Here is a 25534-nt window from a genome sequence, read left to right as displayed (position 1 = left end):
TTAAGAAAACCAATCAATGCAAATAAAAAAATTAAAAACAAAGTAAAACAACAACCAATTTCATTATCAAAAAATTGGTTGGTTGTTACCGAAATTTAAAATTATAAGCATTTGCTCTGTTCCAGAAGAAGAAGCTACTATTTTTTTTTACTACGATAGCATTTTTTCCTTTATGTTATCGGAAAAAATAGTAAAAATTAGTAGATTCTTGCAGTCCTGGAACAGACCAAAAATAATTTTACCGATTTATGCGGGAACTCGAGTTATCGAATTCCACTACAGTTGGCCTTGTAATTGCATTATGAGGTATGTATGTAACACATAAAAATACCAATATTATTATTGTTTTATTTATTAATGATATAAACGTATACAGAAAATGTTACTAAACATAAAAATTGAGCTGAATGTAAAATAAAAAAATGTGTATTCATCAAATTAGGAAGATAATTTATTATTCGTCTTGAGTGATATTCTTGTCCGATTTTAAAGGCGACATTATTCACTGTCCAACCACACCATATAGGTAACTGTAACTGAGCAATATTACTTTGACCGATCAATATCCTCATGCCGAACCCATACCATGAACAAAAGCAGAGGATGAAATTCTAAGAAAAACTACAGCTGAACGATCGATCTGGAAATGTAAACAGTCAATGCAACTTGTATCATTAACAGTTATTGGATTGTGGATGTCGTACCTTTACTCTGCTGTTGCAGAACCGATATCCGGTTCTATCTGATGTTTCACATCTATGTGGTTCTTTTACTTCACTGGAATTTAATTCTATTTTATATGATTTTGCGAAAGCCTATGCCAAACTCCTCGCTATGGAGCAGTTGCTGTGAATAACTACACCCAAGGTGTCCATCCTTCATACAGCGAGGCCAGGTTATCCTCGTTTGTAGCTTCAGTTATGACATGGTCGACTTGTTCGGTAACGGAACTGCGTCGGTTTGGATCTGGATCTCGACCTTCAAGTTTCATGCGTATGCGTTTCCAAACGGAAACCGCATACGCATTTCTTTTCTGTTCTCCCACTTGGCTATTAATAATCGTAGCTGGAAGAAAAAAATGTTCAGCATAAATTGTTTGTTGAAGTAGCTAGTTCTTTTTTCCTTACATTCTTTTAAATTATCATTTCTAATTGAGTTTTCTAGTTTTAAAAATTGTTCATCTCCCATATCCATTTGGGTAATGCGTTCCATGAGCGAGTCACTATTATGAATCATGCCACTTAGTTCGTCAACTTTGGCACGTATTTGTTTCAGCACCAGAGTTTCAAAATCCCCGGGGAAAAGTTGCATTTGAAGAGCATTTACAATGTTTTGAATTGCCTTTATTGTCTGTTGCAACTCACGAATATGCTGACATATCTCACCGCTCTCAATTTTTGGGGACATTTTAAATGTTTTTGTTATAATTTTCAACAGCTGACGCAGATCCATACGAAGCGACGAATCAATGAGAATCTGTAATCGTTTGTTTTTATTAAAAAAAAAAAAATAATAATAATTAAGAAGAAAATTATTCAAACCTGTAGCTGTTGGCCACATTCCTGTAACGTTTTTGCTGCGGCGGTTTCCTGTTTTTCAAAGTCACTCATTTTTTTCTGAACTGAAAATATCATTTCATCCAACAAATCTGAAATATTTTCAATCCAACACTGATCGATTTTTCCTTCTGGATCTAACAGTTGGACCAAACTTCTTTCAACCGGAGTTATGCAAATCTCACCCGCTTCCAATTTATCCTGTTGCTCCCTAAATTGCTTTATCAGAGCTTCAAATGGTCCATCTCCTCCTGATATTTCGAATTGTAGCAAAACGGCAAGGTATTCCGTCAATCTCGTTGCCAGGTTCAAAAAGTATGTGTACCTGTTATTTGTTGTGGAGACAGCTTCTTTCAGTTGCAAACGTTGCAACTGGACAGCACCTGTGACCTGTGACGGCAGTGCTAGAAAATCATCTATATTCTTTCTGTGTAAATCGAGCTCCGATTTAATTTTCATCATTGTTGATTTACACACGACCAACACTTGGCTCGTATTGTGTACTTTGGACAAGAACTCCTGTTTGGATGTAATATCATTTTGATTGTTTTTTATTTGTCCATGAGGTAAAAGTTCATCGTTTAGCCAGTAGTAAAATGTTACTATTAACCGATATTCCTCGAGAAGGCTATTGAGTTTACTAGCTGTCCATTCGTGATACTGCATTCTATATTCCTGCTCAATAGCCAGGTAGAGTTTACCACACAATTGGTCCGCTATACAAATGTTGGGATTGTCTGTTACGGTGTCGTTAGCTTCAAGTACCAAGTTGGAAATACGACATTGTACAACATCTACGACAAATGGTATTAGCTCGGCAATTAGCTTGTTTTGTATTCCTACTAAAGTGTCGTTGATAATATTTGCAAAGCAACGCAAATCGAATACGTTGTACATGTCACTGTTCAACAGAGAGGAAGCAGAAAGCTTCGCTTGGGATATAAGTTGTAATATCACTTCATCACGACAAGACTTTATGTAATCAATAATGTTGATATTCCAAGAAGTCTAAACAAAAATAAAATAAAAAAATCCATTACGAAAATCTGGATGTTGAATCCAATGATTATTTTATTGATTTTATTTTTAAGAATCAATTTCAAATCACCAATACTTTTTAAAAATCGATTGAGCAGAATTAATTACCATGTTACTTACCACCATAATGCGATCTATCGAATCATGACATTTGACTTCCTGTAAATTATAAAGGTGGTCTTGCAGCTTCTGTAACGACGACACTGTATTTTCAAAACTACTGTCAGCTTCATCAATTGTTATTTTGATTTCATTACAAGCTTCAATATCCTCTATGTCTTTATTGTTTTCCATAATAAAAATTCTGAGTAATTTTTGAGATATTCTCATTAATGCTGTTTGGAAGTCATTCAATCCAATTAACGATTGAATTATTAATTGCAGTATATCTACAGAATCCATTATGTTAAGAGATGTGACAAATGTATCCAACATTTGCAAAAAGTTGATTTGCCAACTTAATTGGGAATTGCTTCCATCATGGCGAAAAGGTATTTCCTCTACTACAAATGACTTATGCGCCAAATGTATGCGACTAGCTGCAGATCTTAAAATCGCTTGTCGGTTGTGATGCGTATTCGAATTAAGAAAATCCACTATAGAATCTGTTACAATTTCTCTCTCAACAATCTAGATAAACCATAAAAAAACAATATTATTATAATTCTAAATAGTTAAAGCGACCAAAGCTGGCTCAATTGTTATAGTAGACAGTGTATAGTAGATTTTTTGCACATCGCTTTGGATAGAAATGTTCGAAAATTCTCATTATGCTATATTAAATTAAAACTTTACCTGTTGTTTTTGGCGCTGTTCTAATTCAAATTGAGCATGTGACAAATTTGCCTTTAACTCCATGTAAATTTTTATCAAGGAATCAAAGTATTTTTGACAATGTTCCGCAATGGATACCCCAACACTTGACGTTGAAGTATCCACAGTACTGAAGTCTACATTTGATTTGATCAAACGGCTAAATACACACTTATATTTCACCAAATGGTTTTGCAGTATTTTGGAACGCGGGAAGTAACTCTTTACTTTGCTGTAAATGAGAAGTAAGTTTTTGCATTCGACAGCGTTCTGTTGTATTTGTAGAAAACAATTTTCCATCTCTTCCTTGGCAAATTTGTAGGCTGTATACAAATTGTTTGCTTTATACTCCGGAAAAATATCTTTGAGTAAATCACACTCATCTATGGAATGAGAAGTATTTGTCTGTTGATTGACATCTAACTTCATGACTTCATTTGGGTCAAGCAAAATGTGGAAGTATGTTGTCTGTACCACTTCAAGGTCGTTGACTGTTTGCTGTATCAGTTGCTTAATATTTTCAAATGCATTCAAATCTCTTTTGTACGTCTTATAGCGTTGGGTAACAGTATTCAATGCATGACTACCACGAGCAGATCCCAAAGCATCCAATTCTCGAATCATGGCGAGCTGTTTCGTATAACTTGACCGCTCTTGCTCCAACTGTGATATACTTTCACGTATATCTAGCAAATGTTGAACATTATTTACTAAATCCCGAAGCCGTTCGTCAAAACTATTTCTACATAAAAAAAGAAAATGAAGCGTGCGTTAAAAATAAAAGCTATTTGTGTATATAATTATGTTTTACCTATATTTTAACCACACAGGTTTTACTTCGGCAATTTTTGCAATAAGCGATTGTCGGGACCATTCAACATCATATTTCTTGCTTTCCAACATATCTTTTGGACTCAAATGTGTTTCTTTGCTTGAGGCTAAGGATGAAATCATTATAGCAGCATTATGGGCTGATGTTGCACGAGTAGTACTTCCATCATCGCTTATAGTCCAGTCCACCAGTGGATCGTATACAAATGCTTCAAGCAACGTGAGTAGCGTTTCTCTCTCCTTGCGCAATACTTTTAAAACATGTGAACAAGTCATTCGGTAAGATCCCTGCATAAAAATGATTAATAATTCCATTAAAAATCTGAAACACTTTGGGAAAAATACAATTTATGTCTAACTTTTTTTTTAATGATATATATCAAGCTTTTTGTAGGAAATTAACTTATGTTGAAACTGAGGTATGTGGTCATCAACTTTGAACGTACTTAGGTAAACTGAAGTGTTTTAGCTCAATTCACCGATGGATTTTTAAAAATAACAATGTAAGCGGAATCTGTGATCGTATGAATGAAAAAAAAATCGGAAAAAATCATTGAAGGAAACGAGTTTTTTATGTTAATTTCCAATTAGTGGTTTTACAAAACAATGTAGAGCTTAATGCTCAAAGGAGAAGTTAAAGAATACTCTTCAGAGTTGAAGTTTCTAGTGTATGATTTTTTAATATATCCACTGTATCTACCTCAAACGGCTGCTGACATTTTGAAGACTGAACCAGTAATGAAAGGATCAAAGTCGGGCGGGGCCGACTATATAATACCCTACACCACTGTGAATATGTGAAATATATATGGGAGCTAAATCCAAATCAGAACTGATTTTGATATAATTTTTCACATTTATGTATAGACCAAATTCCGTCACATAGTTCAAATTTCATCAAAATTGGACATATATAGCGTGTTTCGTGCATCAATTACCTATATCGGTCGAAGATATATATGGGAGCTATATGCAAATCTGAACCAATTTCGATATGATTTGCCACAGTTATTTCTAGACTAAATACGGTCGCACATTCCAAATTTAATTGAAATCGGACATATATTCCTTAATTCGGGCGAAAATATATATGGGGGCTATATCCAAATCTGAACCAATTTCTATATAATTTAACACACTTATTTCTAGACTAAATTCCGTCGCACATTACAAAATTCATTGAAATCGGACATATATAGCGCGTTTCGTGCATCAAATACCTAAAATCGGCCGAGAATATATATAGGAGCAATAGCCAAATTTGAACCGATTTCTATATAATTTGGCACACTTACTTCTAGACTAAATTCCGTCGCACATTCCAAATTTCATTGAAATCGGACATTATATCGTGTTTCAAATGCACCAAATGCCTTAAATCGGGCGAAGATATATATGGGGGCTATATCCAAATCTGACATGAAATCGACTCAGAAAGTGATTCTATGTATATCCCTACAAGGAACTATGGGTCTATCTCGTTTCCTTTTGCATGTTACAAACTAATGCACAAAGACATTATACCCCTTACCACATGGTGGTGTATCTAAAAGCATATTGTTCGATTGTAGTACTCGCGATTTCGCATTTTTTAATGTATAACATGAGCGTGTAGCCTTCATAGGATTACAGTAATCTGCGCCCAAACCCGAAATTTGTGTGCGTACATTTTTCTAAAAAAACTGTTTTTTATTAAAATTTACAAACGTCATTCGATTTTCGTGGAAACCCGCGTAAATTTAGTTTTTTACGTTCTGAATCTAATACACCACGGCGCGTCTCAAATTTCGAAAATCTGCAATAAATGTTGTTGAAAATATCGCGTATTTATAAGCGTTTTGGATATGTCATTTCTACTCAATTAAATAGGCGTATCGCTCTATAATAAAATGTGCGAAAACAGATATCTAAAAACTATAGCGAATCCGGAGATACATTTGATTTTTTCTTAAAATCTTGATGGATCGCAATGAAACGACATCAAATGGTGTATTTTTTGAAGGCTATCATCGAAATCGGATGCGCATAAAATGTAAATGAACTTCGTGGAAATTATTACCATTTTACTGTATTTTGCGCCCTAATATGCAACAGATGCTACATAGTGGCCCCTAAATAGAATTTCACAAACTGCACATCAAATAAAAGGGATGGATTGATTCGCTGTGTTGGAAAATCGGATGCGCATAATGTTATTTTCACTATTACGCGGTTTATATGCGTTTCAAATGTAGTAATATTCAATATAACATTATTTTAATGTTATGCCACAATTGGAATTCTTTGTGATTTAATACAATGTTCTAAAAATATTCGCCAATAGGAAAACTATAAGCCAAAAATTTGTTGCAACGGAATATCTTCATTATTGCCTGAAACTTTGACGAAAATTACGAAGAACTCAAACATTTCTTCTTCAACTTTTCCTATAAAACTATAAAAAATAAAATTAGAATAATATGATAATTACAGTGTTTTATTTAACTTGCTTTGGTCCGTTTAGTTCAAATCTGGTAACTCAATTTTGACACTGTTGCAGTTGACTAATCAGACTAAAACTTTGCACACTTTTCAGATTTGGATTACAATACATGGATACGGGCCCAATTTTTCCTACAGCCCCCTTATAGCGGTACCCCCGATTTCAGGTATTTTGAGGATTGTATCTTCATTTTTGCCCGAATTAGCTGTCATTTGGCATTTTCAATGATACAGACATTTCCCACCAAAAATTGTCCAGGTTTTGGTATAGCCCCCTTATAGCGGTACCACCCGATTTCAAGTATTATGAGGACTTTATCTTCATTTTGAGGCCGAATTGGCTGTAACTTGGCATTTGGAGTCCCCAATGGTACAGAAACTTCTCCACCAAAAAATTTTGACATAGGTCCAGGTTTTGATATAGCCCCCATATAGTGGTACCACCCGATTTCAAGTGTTTTAAGGATTTTATCTTCATTTTTAGCCAGAATTGGCTGTAACTTGGCATTTGGAGTCCACAATGGTACAGAAACTTCCCCACCAAAAATTATGAACATAAGTCCAGGTTTTGGTATAGCCTTTATATATCGGTACTACACGATTTCAGGCATTTTAAAGTTTTTATCTAAATTTTCGGCCTAAATTGAATATAATTTTGTTCTCAGTGGTTAAAAAAAATGTATTTACTAAAAAGTTAAAAATAAAATATAATTTAAAAAATTGAGTTTCAAAGTTTTATTTAGAAATGCACTTAAAACTAGGAAATAACTTGTCGCTTAGCCTCAATAAATATATTCTTTCTCATGATGGAATCTCCCAAATAAAACGCTTGCATTTAAATTATAAATGGTGGCAAAATTAAACGGCAAGTGTTTTATTTGAGAGATTCCATCATGAGAAAGAACACTACATCAAAAGCTGTGATTTGGATCGAAAATGGACTGCATCCTAGCTGTGTGCTTTGGAAGCAAAATGGAGTGCATCCTAGCTGCGCGCTCCCTTGTAAAATTCATAAGTGAATTCATAGAAAAAGATGTACTCCAAAGGCACTTGTACTGTACACTTGTAGTGATTCAACTGAATCCGAGGTTGCAAACTTTTTGCTGGCTTTGAATTCACTTATGAATTTTACAAGAGAGCGCGCAGCTAGGATGCACTCCATTTTACTTCCAAAGCTGTGATGCAGTCCATTTTTGATCCAAACCTGTGCATTTGATTCAGTGTTTTGGATTGCATTTAAATGATGTCTAAATATGCTATAAAAATGCAAGCCATTGCAAAATATCCCAGAATAAATAAAATGTATTTATTATTTGTCTAAAACAATAATAGTTGTGTCTTCTAACTTCAGTAACTTCTTTTCAGAGAGTAAGAGAGATTTTGCTCTTTGATACGAAAATAGAGAAAAAAAGTAAAAAGACAGCATTTAGTAAACTTTAGCAAGATAACAATTGATAACCAAAACAAAACCATTGGCGCCAAATAACTCCAAAGCAATGAAAAAGTTCTTCAATTTTAAGCAAAATAAATAAAAAATAATAAATATATTTATAAAATAAGCAATAAGTAAACCAGACTCACAATATTTTTAATATTTTTCCACAAAAATAAAATGAACATTGAGCAGCTGACCATTACCAGACGATTAAAAAACAGCTGATCGAACTTGCTAAATGTTGCTGGGAAAAATTCTTTCAGCAACTTTTAGCAATTTCTCAGCAAACAACTGTCAAAATTGATATCTCTCTTCGCTCTCTTTTACTGAACTTTTGTGTAAAAAGAAAGCATTAGTAACATTTCGTAATAATTATTACAAATTATCACGTAAAAAGACACACCTAATATTAAGAACTTTATTACATAAACACAAATTATACAAATTCTCCGTTAAATTTAATCGTGACCGAGTTTACTTCCTCTGCTCTGCATTTTATGCCATCGCAATTGATTTTGCTTCATCATCCAAAGTGGATTTTTTACATACCCAGCAAAAAGTTTGCATCCGCGGATGCAGTTGAATCACTACAAGTGTACAGTACATTTGTCGTTGGAGTACACCTTTTCCTATGAATTTTACAAGAGAGCGCGCAGCTAGGATGCACTCTATTTTGCTTCCACAGCACACAGCTAGGATGCACTCCGTTTTCGATCCAAATCACAGCTTTCGATATAGTCGTTTGGATTGAACTTAAAGGCACTCTTCGGATTGTGTTTTTAATCAATCTAAAGATGCAGTAAAAATGCAAGCTATTGCGAAATATCACAGAATAAATAAAATGCATTTGTTATTTGTGTAAAACAAGCACGCAAAGAACTTTATTATATAAACACAAATTAAAAAAAAAATGTTTCAATGAATTCAATCACATTTGAGCTTACTTCCCGTTCCCGATTTAATCCAAGCGAATCTGATTTTCTTTCATCATCCTAAATTTTTTATGTTGCCTTCCCATCACTAGTTCAGCTTTCGACATGGACTCCAACTCCACTCCATTAAAAATTTCCGTCTCGTGAATTACCGCAAAAATGTTCGCAACTTAAATTGTTATTTCCTTATTTTATAACAAATTCTTCGAAATGTATACACTTTTGTTTATCTTTTGAAGAAATGTGTAGGGATCAACCAACTGATTTTTTCTGTGATATCATAACTCCAATTGCACAACTTCCAAAATTTTTTGCTGGGTATTGTCTTCTCATTCCAACTCAGATGTTGAAATTTACTCCAACTCCACTCTAAAACTAATTTCCGTCTCTTGAATTACAGCAATATTCGCAACTTTAGTTTGTATTTCTTTATTTTTTAAACAAATTCTTAGAATTTTAGACACTCTTTTTATACCCTAAACCACTATGTGGGGAGGGTATTATAAGTTGGTTTTGCCCAAAAAGTTTGTAACGCATCGAAATAATGGTCGTAGACCCATACTTATATATACCAAAATGAATGTGTCGACAAGCTGAGTCGATCTGGCTGTGTGTGTCCGTCCGTCAGTCTGTCCATCTAAACCTTGTAATCACGCTACGGGTTGCAATTTTGATCGGATCGTCGCCAAATTTTGGGTGTTGATGAGGGTCCCTGAGAGGAAGAAGCCTATTGGTTTTGATGATGGTCGGATAATATTTAGGGGTCGAAAAGGGCAAAAAACTTAGGCGGATAAAAAGACAACGTTTTTTTCCAAAGCTAATATCTCAGCTTCTATATGGGGTATACCATGAAAGTAGAAAATATCACCTTTCTAATGATGTAAAGTAGATTCTCGTAGGTGATCAAACAACGATGATATCACAATAGTAGCAAATAAAACCAAAATTTTCATTTTTGCGATTTTAATTATAATGACCAATATCACAGCTTTGGTTGGGGACTTTCCAACAGCAAAGCCTGACTATGAAAGTAGAATATCCCATCTTTACAATGATGCAAACTAGGTCGGCGTAGGTGACCTACTAACGGAGATATCGCAATAGTCGGTAATACATCCCATTTTTGGAAATCACGCTACAGGTCGCAATTTTGTTTGGATCGTCACAAAATTTCAAGGGTTAGTGGGGGTTTCACAGGAGAAGAAGCCTATTGATTTTGGTCATGGTCGGATAATATTAAGGAGAAAACGACAACATTTTATTCCAAAGCAAATATCTCAGAGTCTGTAAGGGTATACAAAAAGCAAAACCTGGCGATGAAAGTAGAAAATATCACCTTTACATCGATGTAACGAAGGTTGTCGTAGGTGGTCAAACAACGAAGATATCGCATTAGTCGCTAATAGACCCCAACTTTTCATTTTTGCGATTTAAATAATAATGACGGATATCACCCCAGCAAAAAGTTTGCCTCCAAAGAGGCAGTTAAATGATATGTACAAGTGATCTGGAAGTGCATCAAATTATGCATTTTCACTCATGATTTTTACAACAGCGTGACTACGGAAAGAGGCACTCCATTGCACTCCATTTTAACTGACCCTTTGGCACTGCATTTTAACTGACCCTCTGGCACTGCATTTTAACTGACCCTTTGGCATTGCATTTTAACTAACCCTTTGGGGTAGAATTGGAGGCAGTCCAAAGCACGTGTTTTGATACAGGCATTCTGCGGAAATTGTGCAAGCCATTACAAAATATGTCAGAACAAATAAAATGCATTATTTGTGTAAAACAAAAATATTAAGAACTTTATTACATTAACACAAATTATGAAAATTCTCCATTGAATTCAATCGCAAACATGCGTGTTTCCTCCGCTCTCCATTTGTTCCAAGCTGAACAGTTTTTGTTTCATTTGCTAAATGGGTTGTCTTCCCATCACCAGTTAAGATTTCGACATGTACTCCAACAGCACTCCATTCGGAAATTTTCTTCTCTTGAGTTACCGGAAAAATGTTCACAAATGAAATATTATTCAGTTTGTATTAACAAATGTTCGAAAATATTAACACGCTTATCTCTTATTGGAAAATTTATGTCGCTGCCTGTAGAGATGTACAAATTGATTTATGTACATGTAGGGATCTCTAACAACTGCTAATAATATGTAGCGAACGGAGTGCCTTTTTCACGACTCCGTTTGGACTGCATCCGGATGCTGTTAAATTGTGAGGAATTGGAGTGCCTTTTTCACGACTCCGCTGAACTGCATCCGGATGTTGTTAAAATGTGACAAGTGGATGTGATTCTTTGGATTGCATCCAAATGCAGTTAAAATGTGAGGACTGGAGTGCCTTTTTCACGACTCCGTTTGAACTGCATCAAAACATGCCGTGACATAACTAGTCCACATTGCACTACTTTCAATTTATTTTGCTGGGACACCTTTTTTGGGGATCTTCTAAAAGCAAAACCCGACTAAGAAAGTAGAAAATCGCATATTTACAATTATGCAAAGTAGGTTGGCGTAGGTGGTCAAACAATAGAGATATAACAACCCAGCAAAATGTTTGCCTCCAAAGAGGCAGTTAAATGATATGTACAAGTGATCTGGAAGTGCATCAAATTATGCATTTTCACTCATGATTTTTACAAGAGCGTGACTACGGAAAGAGGCACTCCATTGCACTGCATTTTAACTGACCCTTTGGCACTGCATTTTAACTGACCCTCTGGCACTGCATTTTAACTGACCCTTTGGCATTGCATTTTAACTAACCCTTTGGGGTAGAATAGGAGGCAGTCCAAAGCACGTGTTTTGATACAGGCATTCTGCGGAAATTGTGCAAGCCATTACAAAATATGTCAGAACAAATAAAATGCATTATTTGTGTAAAACAAAAATATTAAGAACTTTATTACATTAACACAAATTATGAAAATTCTCCATTGAATTCAATCGCAAACATGCGTGTTTCCTCCGCTCTCCATTTGTTCCAAGCTGAACAGTTTTTGTTTCATTTGCTAAATGGGTTGTCTTCCCATCACCAGTTAAGATTTCGACATGTACTCCAACAGCACTCCATTCGGAAATTTTCTTCTCTTGAGTTACCGGAAAAATGTTCACAAATGAAATATTATTCAGTTTGTATTAACAAATGATTGAAAATATTAACACGCTTATCTCTTATTAGAAAATTTATGTCGCTGCCTGTAGAGATGTACAAACTGATTTATGTACATGTAGGGATCTCTAACAACTGCTAATAATATGTAGCGAACGGAGTGCCTTTTTCACGACTCCGTTTGGACTGCATCCGGATGCTGTTAAATTGTGAGGAATTGGAGTGCCTTTTTCACGACTCCGCTGAACTGCATCCGGATGTTGTTCAAATGTGACAAGTGGATGTGATTCTTTGGATTGCATCCAAATGCAGTTAAAATGTGAGGACTGGAGTGCCTTTTTCACGACTCCGTTTGAACTGCATCAAAACATGCCGTGACATAACTAGTCCACATTGCACTACTTCCAATTTATTTTGCTGGGAATAGTCGGTAATACGTCCCATTTTGCATTTTTTTACGAAAACGCGCTGCAGGTCGCAATTTTGATTGGAGTTATTGGGGTCCCACAGAGCAAGAAGCCTATTGATTTTGATGATGGTCGGATAAGATTCGGGGTTAGGAATGGGCAAAAACTTTTTTGGGAAAAGGTCAACGTTTTATTTCAAAGTCAATAGCTCTGTTTCTTTAAGAGGTATATCAAAAGCAAAACCAGGCAAGGAAAGTAGAAAATATCACCTTTACAATGATGTAAATAAAGTTGGCTGTCGTAGGTGGTCAAAAAACAGAGATATCGCAATAGTCGGTAATGCATCCCATTTTCCGATTTTTTTGTAATCACGCTACAGGTCGCCATTTTGATCGGATCGTCACGAATTTTTTGGGAGTTGATGCGGGTCCCACAGAGGAAGAAGCCTATTAAGCTTGGTGATGGTCGGACAATATTCAGGAGTCGGAATAAACAAAAAGCTTTTGTGGAGAAAAGTCAACGCTTTATTCTTATGCGAATATCTCCGCTTTTGGTAGCAGTATTCCAAAAGGAAAGCGCGCCAAAGGAAGTAGAAAATATCTCCTTTATATTGTTGGAAAATATGTTGGTGTAAGTGGGCAAACAACCGAGATATCGCAAAAGTCAGTAATATATACAATTTTTCCATTTTTTGTAATCACGCTACAGGTTGGAATTTTGATTGGATAGTCACGAAATTTTGAGGGTTGATGAGGGCCCACAGAGAAAGAAGCCTATTGATTTTGGTGATAGTCGGATAATATTTAGGGGTCGAAAAGGGAAAAAACTCATGTGGAGAGAAATTCAAAGATTTAATCTTTGTGAATCATCGGTTTCTAGTAGGGGTATTTCAACGGCAAAGTCTGTCAATGGAAGAAGAAAATATTACCTGTACGTTGGTGTAAAGTGGGTTGGCAAAGGTGGTCAAACAAGGGAGATACCACAATAGTTGGTAATGCATCCAATTCTTCCATTTTTTGCAATCACTCTACAGGTCGCAATTTTGATCGGATGGTCACGAAATTTTGGTTGTTTATGGAGGTCCCAGAGAGAAAGAGGCATATTATGTTTGGTGGTAGTCGGATTATATTCCCTAAAAGAAATGCTTACCAGTGAACAGCGTATGCACAGGGGTAGTGGTGTAGGGTATCACATGGTCGGCCCCGTCCCGACTATAGCCTTTGCTCACTTGTTTATATTTGGAAAAAAGACTGCGACGTCTTTTGTAGGGATCAACAAATTGGCTTGTGCCTGTAGGGATCTTTAAGTGAGTGCTTCTAAAATGTATCGAACGGAGTGCATTTTGCATAATTCCGTGTGGACTGCATTTAAAGATTTTGTGAAATCATAACTCTGCATTGCACTTAATACGATAACGATAAATTAACAAACTATCAATTAATTTGGATAAAATGATGATTTATATATTTGGATAAAAAGTACGAAAATAATTTAATATGGTTTGACAAATGATTCCAAAAACGATAAACTCAAAAAAGAACGATGGTATAAGTAAAGAGGTAGATCTAGATGAAAACAAATTGTGTAACCCTATTTCACTAAGGCGATTTGAATTCAAATTCGGTCGAATTATTGCCAAATTCCTGTTATTGTGGATTTTTTTTTGTTTGATTAAAACAAAATTGTATCAAATATTTTCAAAGCAACAGAAGGAGTTCGAACGAATTTTAATTCGAATCGTCTTAGTAAATCGTCTAATCGGATGCTTTATAAAAAAAAACTAGCAAATGTTGACGATACTTCTAAAAATATAAAATAATATATTAAAAAACATAAAATAATGTGTACGGCAAAACCACTTAACTATCCTCTACCCTGCATACCAACAGCGAAGTGCGAGAATCAGGGTTTAAAATGCTAACGCCATATTAGCAAAAGCACCGAATGTTTGCAGCTTTGCCTGCTAACATTTCTTCGAAATATGTTTAGCAACAATGAACAACGGCAACATGTAACAACAAATTTCACAAAAATAGCTAGCGATGCTGATGCTATTTGATATTCTTAAAAAAAAAAAAACTATAATAAAAAAGCATCGGACACGCATACTCATATTTTGCAGCACACATAATCAACGCATATCAGAAAGAGAATAAGCAACAAACTTTCAACGGCTTATGCTTGGTTTACATTTACGAAATCCACTCCATTTCAACTGTGAATTCCATAGCTCAAACGTAAAATGAAATCTCATCTGGATTTCATTTGACGTTTAACCTATGGATTTGACAGTTGAAATCGAGTGGATTTCGTAAATGTAAACCAAGCATTAGCCATGTTTTCAGCAAACAATTGTTTTTTAAATCAGGGTTACCAGTGTAATGCATTAAAAATCACGATATAATTAATTCCACTTTTGCGTTCAAATGACATGTGAATTTTTGGTGAAGCCGTTCAAAATATATTTTTTATTTTTAAACAATAATAATTAGTATTCTTTAGGTTCTACCATATGATGGGAGCATTTTGACATTAAATGACATATTTTTTATTACTGCGTTGGCAACTCTAATCACAAAAAACACCCTCTGAGGCTAATTCGCTGCGACTAATGGCCAGCCGACTGCTAAATATGTAGCGTGGTTGTCGATTATGCCTAACGAAAAAAAGATTAGGGGCGTAAAAAGCGAAATAAGCAAAAATGTACAAAAATAAATATGCGTTCGGTTGCTTATTAAGCCGTGTGTGTGAATATTGTGTAGCAGTTGAAGTGTACAGCTAATGCTAATATTTTTAGATGCTGGCTTTTAAACCCTGGCGGGAATCAAAAAATGGGAGAAGGAATTTCGAAATTAATTTCAGAAAATTATTCATACGATCTGTTGAATGCAGCGTTACAACAACCACATGAAAACTTCAAGAACAAACTTACACATTTTTCATGTGGTTGTTGTATGTATTTGGCCCCTTAGGGAGCTGTAATTTTGCTTTAATATACCAGATGCACGCACGGTTTTTGAATTAGGTGAATTATGTGTGTGTAATGCTGAATTGAGTGAACGTAAAGCTTTATTGTAAGGTCTTATTATTTCAGTATTCTAACAAATACATACTCTTCAAAATGTGGAAACTGATGTATGTTTTTGTTTTTTTTTTTTTTTTAATATTAGTGAAAAAACATTCACCCTTATTACGGTTGGCGTAGTCGTAGACGTTCAAGTGACGTAGACGTCGTAGGCGTAGTCGTTACATTTTCTATGTGATGAAAAATGATATACAACGACAATTTTTGACTTTTATAGCATGTTATATCCTTAACATATCGAAAGAAATACATTCGTAATTCCCAGAACGGATTATTATATTGCGTATGGCGTAACAAATAAATACAAACTTTACTACTTTTATTCATTTGCATAAGATACATTTCGTGTTTTTATAAGATGACAAACTTTCTATTGAAAATCTGCTAGAGTCCTCATATAACGATTCATGCAATGCAAATTTCTTAGTTTTTGTTCAAGAGATGATTTCAAACGAATTGTTTTACAATTAAAAAATATATTTTTTTAATTTTGTGTGAGAAAAAAATTGTCGTTGTCGTAAATGTTACGTGTGGTACCAAAAAATATCTCTACGACAACGACTACGCCATCGACCACAAAAACGTCTACGCCGAACACTTATTTTTATTGTAAAAACTGTAGGGTTAGTTGTTCTTCTGAATTAATAGTTTAAAAATGATCTACTAATAATTTTATAAATTTTTGTTACAAAAATTTTTTTTAAAAATTTAAATTTTTGCTTTTTTGTACAAATACATACATAATACCAATTAGACGTTACGACACGTCAGTTTGCAATTTTGGATACGACAACGCCAACCGTAATAAGGTTGATTTTTGTGTATAAAATTATAGGAACTTTTTTTATGTTTGTTACGAATTTAAAAATTATACGTTGATGTCCAATCGGAATAATTTATGTTACAGTTTTATCGAGTATATCGCTTGTTCTATTTATTCCTAGTCATCAAAATGTGTAAACTGGTGTATGCCTTTTTTTAATTATTAGGGAAAACACATTTTTGTGTATAAAATTATAGGAACTTTTTTTAAATTTGTTAGGAATTATAAAATTATCAGCCCTATTCTGAACGCATGGGAGTTGGTAATTTTTTCCCATTTCCCATCACCCCTCATTCTGAATGAAGTTCGAATTGGGATTTTATGCATTCTCTATCTTGAATAGTGGGAGAATTTGGGAAAAATCTCCCCCAGCAAACAGTGTGGGAGTTTGAAAAAAAGTTTTAAGAAAATTCATATTTTTATGACAAGTATGCGGGGATATTGCTTTATAGAAAATGTACTGTAATATATGTATTAGTACTTCAGATTTTGATGGAAAATGATATACTACGACAATTGTTGTAATTTTTAGCGTCTTAGATCCATAAAGTATCGAACGAAACAATTTCATCATTCCGAGGACGGATTTCTTGAGTTAAAAAGAGCACATATTTTTTGATACTACAAATCGATATTTTGTATTGACATACGAGAAAAAGAGTCATGTTTGATTTTATTAACAGCACAGCAAATAAAAACGAATCAATTTAAAAAGAATTTTTTGGCATTAATTATTAAAATATATTGGAAAATCTATATAAATAAAAGAGCTTAGTGATAAGTGGGTGAGTGACATGTACATACATATATCATCGCCCAGGCGAAACCGCTGAACAAAATCTCTAATGGTACTCAAGTTGTTATTGGGTATAGGGACAGAGCTGGTGTGTAACGTTGGTATATGGGGTTGGTTTAAGAAATACGTACCATAAATTTATGAAAAGTACGGTCTTAATTTGGTGTCGGTCTAATAGGGTGTAGGAACAGAGCTGGAATTCTAAAACTTGGTTTTAGAGTCATTGTTGGCATGTGGGATTAAGATATGATGATGGCTTTGGAAATGCATTCTATGAAAAGTAATAAATGGTACAGACTTTATTACAATTTGTTATTGCGTAAAGGGGTTAGCAGGAATTTTGATATATTGGGAGGAGGTTTCGGACTTTCGACTACTTTTTATTGGTCGTTTATTTTTAACGATTTTTGTTTTGATGTGATGATGTTTTGTTTTACCTAATACCGATTAGGCGTAAAAGATGTGTCAATATAATGTGAATATGTAATAAATGTGAATAAAAAATATGTAATAATCGAGAAAAATATCAGAATGTATCTTTTTGATTTTTTAATAAATATGCAAAATACGATCATCCAAAAGTTGACATCAATCGGATCACAAATAGGGGTTGCCTAAAATTCCGCTGTCTAATCATTAGGAATAAATAGAACAAGCGATATACTCGTTAAAACGCTAACATAACTATTCTGAACATTGGGAACTGATTCCGTTGGGATCAAAATTTCCCATTCCCACGCTTTCCATACTCTTAACGACGTGGGAACATCAAAAAATTGGAAAAGAAATTTCAAAATTAGTTACACCAAATCATTATAGCATACTTTTGGGGCTGTAATTTTGTTTTGTAATACTATACGCTATGGAGGCATGGACAATAAAATCATTAGACGTGAAGAAATTAGAATCCTTCGAAATGTGGATCTACCGCCGAATTTAAAAAATACCAAGGACTGCCTTAGTTTCAAACAATGAAGTGCTTCGAAAAATGAATCGAAATAGAGAGACATAGAGGACATATCATGAGGAATTCAAAATACAAGCTCTTGCAGGATATCATAAAATTAAGAATAGAAGGAAAAACTCCTAAAGGCCGAAAGGAATTGAGTTGGATTGCGAATATTCAAGAATGGACTGGAATACGAGACGTGGGACACCTACTTAGTGCTGCCAGAAGCAGAGACATATTTGCCGATATTGTGAAAAATCTATGAATTTATTTGAAATTTTTTATTTAAAATCCATTGTTTCTTTGCAATTGTAATGGTCGCCAACATTCGTATGACGAATAGGCAAATAAAGAAGAAGAGTATACAAAATGCATATTTGCATTGAATTCACGGTTTTTGAATTAGATTAGCAAAAGCACAACTCACCTAATTCAACAACCGTGCATTGATTTATGGATTTTTTATTGAATGGAGTCCAACGTTGTGTGGTGTTGTACTAATAAGCACATTTTCTTTAAAATTTGCGAACTGGTGTAAGCATTTTTTAATTACTAGGCAAACATAAAGTAATAGGAACTTTTTTAAGTTTGTAACGAATTTAAAAATTGTATGTTGATTTCCATTCGGAATAATTTTAGTTAGGGGTTTAACGAATACATCGCTAGTTTTACATATTCCTAATGATCGCTAGAACTAGTATTTTGCATATTAAAAAAAATCAAAAAGATAAATTCGGATATTTTTCTCGATTATTACATATTTTTGCGTGTTATCACATATCGTCACCATAAATTTCCGAAGACGTATCTCCAAAAAAAAATAAAATTCGTTTTTTCATTGAATCTAAAGCATGGCATACACTATCAAATTTGATTGCCAAGCCGATGAACCCCTTACGTATGTGTGTGCTTGATAAGTGTGTAGCAAAGCATTCAATCAGCCTTCAATCTGCAATCGAAATCTTAAATTTTTCCTCTAAAAAATAATGAACTTAATTTTTTTATTTCTTCACAAACGCAATGTTCTTTTTTCCAGAATTGCTTTTTGACAATTTTAAAATAAACCATATTCATCGGATTGACTGGGTTTCATTTTGAAAATCAAAACTTTTTTGATTTTCCTCAATCCATAAAATTCACACACACATTCTCACACATATTTTGAAAAATTTACACATACTACTACAAATTTTGCCCAGTTGTTCAATAAATAGCAATTATCTACTTTGACATAGGCATGTAACTAGTTACTAATTGATCCTAGTTACTTTACACCCAAAAATGGCACACAAAATAGCCTATAGCCTGCTTTTGCCACAGGAAATGGTCTTCCCTGCCTATCATGTCAATTCACTAGTTACAGGTAATGCGGCGTGTAATATATTGACTATTTTACAGACTACCGATGGATAGTGTAATCGACAATGTTTCTCTCTTGTAATCTCTTTTCAACAATATTTCTTTTTTTAACAAAATAGAAAAAAAAATGTTCTGTCATTTTGTTTATTCATAAATAAGAAAATAAGAAAATTATTGAAAATTATTGTGAAAAACTTTAAGATGCAAAAAAGAACGTGTTACGAGCTAAATCATAGAAAGGATGAATTATTTAAGAAGAATATTTATAATATATATGTGGTAAGTATTGATACATATCTTGACACAATTCATTATCGCGCCATTTCATTAAACTTCTATACATTTTATTCCAGGAACTTTTGAATGATCTGAAGGACCCCCGAGAAAAACATTCCGAGGACCAAATAAACATAAGTCGCTGTATCAAGTAGTCATACACTAGTTCCAGTATCAAGGATCAAGATCAATATGTATACAAGATTATATTGTCCTTTATAAAATATTTGCACTCCATGTAATAAAATAAATGACTTCAAGTTACTAGTAGTTTTGGCTATCATTTCTGAGTACCGAATTGACTGGTTACTGATAATGCAGTGAAGGGACAATTGGGTTTCCCAAGACTATCGATTTGACTGGTTACTGGTAATGCTATGAAGAGACGATTGCCTCTCACACGACTATCGAATTGGGTGGTTACTGGTAATGCAGTGGGGGGACAATAGACCCCTTCCTATGACATCGCCATGTTAAATTCACCAGTCTATAGCATTGCGAGTAGATTGGGTGGTAACTAGGGGTGTTTACCAGTAGCTAGCAAAATTGCTAGTTATTCCCTAGTTACCCGAACAACTGGGTGATGTCAATATTTGTATTAGTATGTGTAAATTTTTCAAAATATGAGAATGTGTGTGTGTATTTTATGAGGAAAATCAAAATAGTTTTGATTTTTAAAATGAAACCCAATCAATCCGATGAATATGATTTATTTTCAAAATTGTCAAATTCAAGTTCATTCGTTTTTAGAGCAAAATTTGAAGATTTAGGTTGCAGATTGAAGGCTGATTGAATGCTTTGCTACACACTTATCAAGCGTTCATCGGATGGACAAGCCAATTTTATAGTGTATGGCCCGCTATACGATACCACTACTTTGGTAGTTGTGTCATGATCCTATTCAAGAAAAGGCATTTCGGAAAATGGAATAATTTGCCATATATGTATGTACGTTTGTGTGATCGTTGTCGTAATAGTTGAGACTAACACAATGGTCATCTGATTAAAAACCCGAAGGTTATATTACGAAAATTAATAAAAGTTGTAAAGATTGCATATATTATGGTTATTTTCCAATATATTTTAATAATTATTGACAAAAATTCTTTTGAACTTGATTTGTTTTTATTTGCTGTGCTGCGTTAATCAAGGGATTGTGCGGTCCATTCTAACAACTTAACTTAATTGTCCTGAAACCCCTTTTTTCATGTTGTCGTATGCTTTGCTTCATTATCCTGCTGGAAGACTCATTTGAGAGGAATGTCCTCTTCAGCATACTTTTATATACTTTTCAAAATGTCAATGTAATCTAATGATTTCATATTACGTTGAATACGGTATAGAGACCTCACATCTTAGTAAGAAAATGAGCCGCACACTTTGATGTTACCTCTGCCATATTTATCCGCCTTCAAAGTATATTTTGGGTTATATTATTGATTTTTAGGTCTTCTAACATGATGACCTCTTCTATCGGAACAAAAACGTAACTTTGGTTTCATCGGACCAATAAATGTTACGCAATTTTTCTTAGTCCAAGCGATGTGATTTCTAGCAATCTGTATTATTTGTTTCATATTTCTATACCCTACACCACTACTTGGATAGGGCATTATTTTTCGATTAAAATTATACTTTTCTGGGACTGTGAGCTCTAATGTGGTCACCAAAGAGCATTTTTCGAATTGTTGACGTGTCAATATTAATATTTATGCCATTTTTTATTTCTAAAGATGTTGTAAAAGGAAATTTTTTACTCATCGAATAACTCGTCTTAATATTACAGGTGTAATATTTGGATTTCTACTTCGACTTTCGTTTTTTGGAGTCCACTTAACTGCATCCTCCACCATTATTTTGAAAATTCCAAACTTTTCTGTAATTTTTCTATACGAATTTCCTTCTTTATGTAAAATTTTAACGATTTTTGAGTAGCGTGATCACAAAGCGTATTTATACCCATATTTGCTAAAAACCTGAACTATATCGGTAGATTTAACATTTAATGAATAGAAATTAATTCATTTTAAACTTTTACTTACAGTAAGGAATCACAAAAAATAATAATATTTTATTTTCCATGTTGTGCATTTATTTCAGCTGAAGTCCATATTTTGTTGCTTCAATATTTGAAGAAACAAAATGTTTAACAGTTACCCCCTTGATTGATTACTACGAGCGGAGGCAGAGAAGACTATAGTTTCGGAAGCAGCCAAACTTCCTCATCAGTTCTCTTAACCGCTGAGTCTGTGTCGATAAACAGGTCAATAAGAGTGACCAGAAAATTAAACGAAATGAGAAATTTTCTGCATCCTCCTAAATCTGTTGGCCGAATAGAATCAACCATGACTCTTTTTCTTTACAAAAAAACTACTAATTTTACTATTTTTTCGATAACACACGAAATTTTATTCAGAATACGAAAATGTGGGAATGGAAAAAAATGCTCAACTTCCATGCGTTCAGAATAGGACTGAACATAAAACTTCTTTACAAAATTAAAAAGTTCCTATTATTTTATATATTTTATATTTATATATTATTCAATGCAAATATGCATTTTTTATTATAAAAAAATATTTCAGCTCCCTAAAGTATGCAATAATAATTTGGTGTAACTAATTTCGAAATTTCTTTTCCCATTTGTTTATTCTTCCAATTTCTATATTTCTACTTTTCGAAAGGGCTTTCTTCTATACATTAGATCAACATATGAGTAATACCTCACATATCCTGTTGTATTAATGTGTTATGATAAAAACACAATTCTTCTTCTTTATTTACTCATCCGTTATCCGGATATAAGTGATCGTACAATTCATTTTGTTTTTAATATTTATCGCATTATATTTATGTTATTGTATAGTGGTTGTCAGCTCTCAGTGCCTTGCAGCATTCAGCAGATCAGTTTCGTCGGTATAACCTATCCAGTTCATGATGTTTTTGAGCCAAGATGTTTCTTTTCTTCCTCTAGCGCGCCTTCCATCAATTTTTCCTTTTAAAATTGCTTGTAAAATGTTGTATTTGTTGTTCCTTAATACGTGTCCAAGATATGCTATTTTGCGCCTTTTTATTGTTGTTATTAACTGCCGGCTTACATTCATCCTTCTTAGTACTTCGTCATTAGAAATTTTCGTAGTCCATGGTATTTTCAGTACTCGCCGGTAAATCCACACTTCGAAGGCTTCCAATTTTCTTTCATCAGAGGATTTGAGCGTCCAAACTTCTGTTCCATATAGCAGCACCGACCAAACATAGCATTTTATAAAACGTACTTTCGTTGTTACGTTTATGTCATGGCTTTTCATAAGTTTATTGTATTTACAAAAAGCGTCTCGCGACGACTTTTAATCTCTTTCGAGGGATCCCATTGGTCGTTTATTAGTATCCCTAGATATTTAAAAGATCGCACTCTTTCTATTTCTGTACCTTGTAGTTTCAAGGTCACATCTGCATGGGGATTTTTTCTGCTTATGACCCTATATTTCGTCTTCTTCATGTTTATTTTAAGGCCATATTTCTCACTTACACGTGCAAGTTTCTGGAGACCGGATATGCTTCCAGCCAGTAACGTGGCATCGTCCGCATACCTTATGTTATTAATTATTTTCCCATGAATTTTTATTCCGACGTTTTCTCCTTCTAGCGTTTCTTGGAATATTTTCTCTGAATATACATTAAATAGTAAGGGAGATAGATGACAGCCCTGTCTAACCCCCCTTGAGATACAAATTTCTTTTGTTGGTTCTCCACTTATGTACTTAAATTCTTGCCGACTGATTCCAATAGAGACTTTTTATGCACATAAGTTCATTGTCTTGCATTCCTATATCATGTAATATTTCCATTAATTTATCGTGTTTGACGGTATCGAATGCTTTTTCGTAGTCAATAAAACACATGAATACATCTTTCTGGGCATCCCTACATTTTTGTGTTATAATTTGGATGCAGTCCCAGCAAAATAAATTGGAAGTGGTGCAATGTAGACTAGTTCTTTCACGGCATGTTTTTATGCAGTTCAAACGGAGTCGTAGAAAAGGCACTCCATTCCTCACATTTTAACCGCATTTGGATGCAATCCAAAGAATCACATCACATTTGTCACATTTTAACAACATCCGCAGGCAGTTCAACGGAGTCGTGAAAAAGGCACTCCAATTCCCCACAATTTAACAGCATCCGGATGCAGTGCAAACGGAGTCGTGAAAAAGGCACTCCGTTCACTACATTTTATTAGCAGTTGTTAGAGATCCCTACATGTACATAAATCAGTTTATATATCTCTACAGGCAGCGGAATATATTACAAAAAGATACTCGTGTTAACATTTCTAAACATTTGTTAATACAAACTAAATAATATTTAATTTAACATTTTTCCGGTAACTCACGAGAAGAAAATTTCCCAATGGAGTGCTGTGGAGTACATGTCGAAATCTTATGGGAAGACAATATCAAACCCATTTAAGACAATATCAAAACATGTGCTCTGGACTGCCTCCTATTCTATCCCAAAGGGTCAGTTAAAATGCAATGCCAAAGGGTCAGTTAAAATGCAGTGCCAAAGGTTCAGTTAAAATGCAATGCCAAAGGGTCAGTTAAAATGCGGTGCAATGGAGTGCCTCTTTCCGGGGTCACTCCCTTGTAAAAATCATGAGTGAAAATGCATAATTTGATGCACTTCCAAATCACTTGTACATATCATTTAACTGCCTCTTTGGAGGCAAACTTTTCGCTGGGGTATAATGCCTCTCTTGTACCCATTCCTTCTTTAAACCGAAATTGGGTATTTCCCATGTGTGCTTCATATACAGTCGGACCTCGATTATCCGTAATGGTCGGGACCGGAGGCATTACGGATAATCGATTTTCCCGGATAATGGAGGCAATGCTCTTATGCAGTTTTTAAACATATTTTTTTAAGTAAAAATGACATAATATTGTACAATAATATGAAAATCTGCAATTTTTATTTGTTATTTGTTATTGTAATCCACCAAATTTTAGAAGGATATATAACATAATCATCATCAGATTCATCTGAATTGACTTTGTCCCATGGTTTTTGTGATACCATAAATACAAAAATTGTGTAATACGGAAGAATTTCCAGTTTTCTTTGTTTACCTTTTGTTTGCTTAATCAGATTAATTGGAAAGTGTGTTTTTACTCCCGTGCAATGAAGTTTATAACGAAAAATAGAAGAAATGAAAAAAGTCCAACATTTCTTTTCTATTACGGATAATGGAGGTTCCCGGATAATCGATTCACGGATAATCGAGGTTCAACTGTATTTTGTATATTCTACTATGAATAATCATGAGAAATGTCTTCAAGGCATGACTCATTAAGCTAATGAGTCTGAAGTCACTGCATTGCTTTGCATTATTTTTCTTGGGTATTGCGATGAAGGTTGATTTTAGCCATTCTTCTGGATAGTTTCCAGTGTTGTATACATATGTAGTTAAAAAGGTTGACTAGTAGGTGTATATTGTTGCAATCAATAAGTTTCAGTAATTCTGATGGGATTTCGTCCGGTCCTGTAGCCTTTCTGTCTTTCAATGATTTTATAGCGCGTTCTACTTCGCTCTGCGTTATTTATAACTTTAATTACATATTTATA

The 25534-nt window shown here is 34.1% G+C and overlaps 1 protein-coding gene across 1 annotated transcript in view; it reads right to left on the bottom strand.

Annotated features, from left to right (window-relative positions):
• Positions 1 to 328: 328 nt before the first annotated feature.
• nonC (serine/threonine-protein kinase Smg1) overlaps positions 329 to 25534 on the bottom strand; it is a 45111-nt gene continuing 19905 nt past the window's right edge. The window contains exons 6-12 of the mRNA XM_073978391.1: positions 4219 to 4526; positions 3390 to 4149; positions 2715 to 3224; positions 1542 to 2564; positions 1128 to 1476; positions 705 to 1065; positions 329 to 640 (exon numbers count right to left, since the gene is read on the bottom strand). Of these exons, the coding sequence (XP_073834492.1) occupies positions 857 to 1065; positions 1128 to 1476; positions 1542 to 2564; positions 2715 to 3224; positions 3390 to 4149; positions 4219 to 4526 (3159 nt within the window). The 3' untranslated portion in view covers positions 329 to 640; positions 705 to 856. The remainder of the gene's footprint in view (positions 641 to 704; positions 1066 to 1127; positions 1477 to 1541; positions 2565 to 2714; positions 3225 to 3389; positions 4150 to 4218; positions 4527 to 25534) is intronic.

The sequence above is a fragment of the Musca autumnalis genome, unplaced genomic scaffold (assembly GCF_047663935.1).
Source record: "Musca autumnalis isolate F117 unplaced genomic scaffold, ASM4766393v1 scaffold_3, whole genome shotgun sequence".
Classification (NCBI taxonomy): Eukaryota; Metazoa; Arthropoda; class Insecta; order Diptera; family Muscidae; genus Musca; species Musca autumnalis.
The sequence above is the reverse complement of the archived record's forward strand: the minus strand, read 5'-3'. Positions and strand labels throughout refer to the sequence as shown.